This window comes from Panicum hallii, chromosome 5, assembly GCF_002211085.1.
Source record: "Panicum hallii strain FIL2 chromosome 5, PHallii_v3.1, whole genome shotgun sequence".
NCBI lineage: Eukaryota > Viridiplantae > Streptophyta > Magnoliopsida > Poales > Poaceae > Panicum > Panicum hallii.
In genome coordinates, this window is record NC_038046.1 from 9,558,386 (window position 1) to 9,561,044 (window position 2,659).

The 2,659-nt window shown below is 65.6% G+C and overlaps 1 protein-coding gene across 1 annotated transcript; it reads left to right on the forward strand.

Moving 5' to 3' along the window:
* Positions 1 to 384: 384 nt before the first annotated feature.
* LOC112894230 (probable WRKY transcription factor 65) lies at positions 385 to 2,281 on the forward strand. Its single transcript, XM_025961869.1, has 3 exons — positions 385 to 1,016; positions 1,197 to 1,349; positions 1,436 to 2,281. Exons 1-3 carry the CDS (start codon positions 844 to 846, stop codon positions 2,007 to 2,009), a joined length of 900 nt encoding a protein of 299 aa, XP_025817654.1. The 5' UTR covers positions 385 to 843; the 3' UTR covers positions 2,010 to 2,281.
* Positions 2,282 to 2,659: the final 378 nt, after the last annotated feature.

A 2,659-nucleotide genomic window follows, 5' to 3' on the forward strand; every position in this document is an offset into this window, starting at 1 on the left:
AGTCACGGGCCAAACAGAGTTCATGCACTCGTACATGCATTGTCTTTGGCAATAAAGTGTACGCGTATCCGCACATGCACGAAAAATGTGCGTGCACGGGCGGAGCGGGAGCAAAACAAGTCCATGATTGGTTCGGGCGGAGTGGTTAGGGCGGGGGCGGTCGCGATCGCAGCCTCCCGCTAGTTTAATCACGGCTCCCCATCCGGCCCGGCCCCAGGACGTCGCTCTCCGGCTCCCGCCCGCCACCCTCCCTCTCCTCTCCTCCGAGACGCAACACTGAGAGCGATCCGATCCAAAACGAACACCAATATCCAAGGCCGCGCCAAGCAAAAAAAATATCCCTCCGCGCACCGCGCGCACACCCGCCTGCCGCCCGCCGCTGCCCCGCTCTCTCCCTCGCCCGGCCGCCCGCCCTGCCCCGGTGCTCCCCGATGACAGCAGCGTCGCCCGCATAAAAAAAGGCGCCCACTAGCGCGCGCACCCGCATATACAAACACGAAGAGGAGGAGGAGAGAGAGGGATCATTGAAAGCTGCACCCATCATCGATCCGCCCCGGCCCGTTTGTTCGCCACCATTCCCCCCCCCCCTCCGACCCCCTCCCATCATTCGCCTCGCCCCAATACTCTCCGCCTTTCCCCCTCGTCGGAGCAGAAAATTTTTATGCGCGCTTTGGGAAAGCGCGAGTTAGTTTTGCTCTGAAGCTGCCTGCTTTTTATCCATCCGGAGCCGCGGGCGTTGCAGGGGGAGCAGAGGCGAGGCGGAGCTCCGTGCGCTGCTCCGGCCGGCCGGGCGTGGGCACCGAGGAGGCGGCGGCGGCGAGTGAGCGAGCGAGGGATCTGCCCATGTCGTCGGCGGAGGACGGGTACTGCAGCTCGGATTCGCCGCGGGCGGAGTCCCCCGAGGAGTCGCAGGCGGCGGCGGACGCGGAGTCGCCTCGCGCCGGGGCCAAGCGCGAGCGCGACCTCTGCGACATCCCCGCCTCGCCGTCGTCGCCGCTGCCGGCAGCTAAGCGCAGGTACGGACGGGGTGAATCTGTCATGTCTCGTGTGTGCGTGCCTCCTGCACATGGAGAGAGAGAATTTGCATCTGTGCGCCCGTGACCCCTGCTGTACCGCCGCGCTACGGGAATCTAGAAATCGGGGCTACCACTAGAGAAGATCGCTGATTAGCTCTTTGTCCCTTTGTGTGCGAGCAGCCGGAGATCGGTGGAGAAGCGGGTCGTGTCGGTGCCGCTCGCCGAGTGCGGGGACCGGCCCAGGGGCGCCAGCGGGGAGGGGCCGCCGCCGTCGGACTCGTGGACGTGGCGCAAGTACGGGCAGAAGCCCATCAAGGGCTCACCCTACCCTCGGTAAGTAGCGGCCGCGCCACCCAATTTCCCTGCTGATTACTGGTTTGATTGCCGGTTGGTTAATTTGTGATGCTCTGCCCGAGCAGGGGGTACTACCGCTGCAGCAGCTCCAAGGGGTGCCCGGCGAGGAAGCAGGTGGAGCGCAGCCGCGCGGACCCCACCGTGCTGCTCGTCACCTACACCTTCGAGCACAATCACCCGTCGCCGCAGCCCAAGAGCAACAGCTGCCACCAGCAGGGCAAGGCGTCCCCACGGCCGGCGGCGCCGAAGCCTGAGCCGGCGGTTGAGCAGGCTGAGCTCGGTCCGGAGCATGAGCTGAAGACAGAGCCAGAAGCGCCGGAGCAGGAGCTGGAACCGGAGCAAGAACAGGAGCAGGAGCTGAAGGTTCTCGCGAGCCTGGCCGAGCCGGAAACGGTAACAACCGCAACGGTGGCGCCGGTGGCCGAGGAGGACGAAAGCTTCGACTTTGGGTGGTTCGACCAGTACCCGACGTGGCACCGGTCGGCGCTGTACGCGCCGCTGCTGCCGCCGGAGGAGTGGGAGCGGGAGCTGCAGGGGGAGGACGCCCTGTTCGCGGGGCTCGGCGAGCTGCCCGAGTGCGCCGTCGTGTTCGGCCGCCGGCGCGAGCTCAGCCTCGCGGCCACCGCGCCGTGCTCCTGATGGCAGCTTATTCTCCTTTTCACCTTTCATCTTCCTTCAGATTTTTAGTTTTACTCGGAGCAATTTGGAGGTACTAGTACATAGCTAAGATCGACGCGCGGGGGGATTATCTGTTCGAGGCCGGCTCCTGCCTTGCTTTCTCTATCCGTGTTGATTGGGTGCGCGCGCGCGTGCGTGCGTTCGCCATCCAAGATTGTCCCGTGCCTTTCAGAAGTGGCTTGCGATGTGATTCCAACCCAAAAAGCAGCGAAAGGTTTCGCAATTTTTTTCTTCGGGCGCTTCGTCTCGCCATTTGTGATCATCCGATGGGGACACGGCTCGCGACGCGACGGCGTGGTGCGCTCCGCCTGCGCCTGCGCCACAGGCCGCCGGCAGCGCCGAGCGCAGGCAGCGGCCTCGTCCGATGCGGAAGCGGAATCTGGCCGCCTGATCCTGACGGCAAGTGGTGGTGCTGTGGCGGCAGGTGGCGACGCGGAACGCCGCGGTGGTTGGGGGGCCAGCGGGGGAAACACGCGCGCGCGCGATCGAGGCCACGTGCGGCGCGGAGGATGCGGGCGCGACGGATCCACCCCCAGCTTTCCCTCCCCACCTGCGGGGCGCGTGCCGTCCGGCCCCTCTTGCCGGTCACGGCCGGCAGCTCGATTTGTTTT

Bases quoted from the DNA above. Each gene is read 5' to 3' on its own strand.
- LOC112894230 (XM_025961869.1), top strand. From the start codon at position 844: ATGTCGTCGGCGGAGGACGGGTACTGCAGCTCGGATTCGCCGCGGGCG. The intron at 1,017-1,196 runs GTACGGACGGGG...GTGTGCGAGCAG, and splicing joins CTGCCGGCAGCTAAGCGCAG to CCGGAGATCGGTGGAGAAGC. The intron at 1,350-1,435 runs GTAAGTAGCGGC...CTGCCCGAGCAG, and splicing joins AAGGGCTCACCCTACCCTCG to GGGGTACTACCGCTGCAGCA.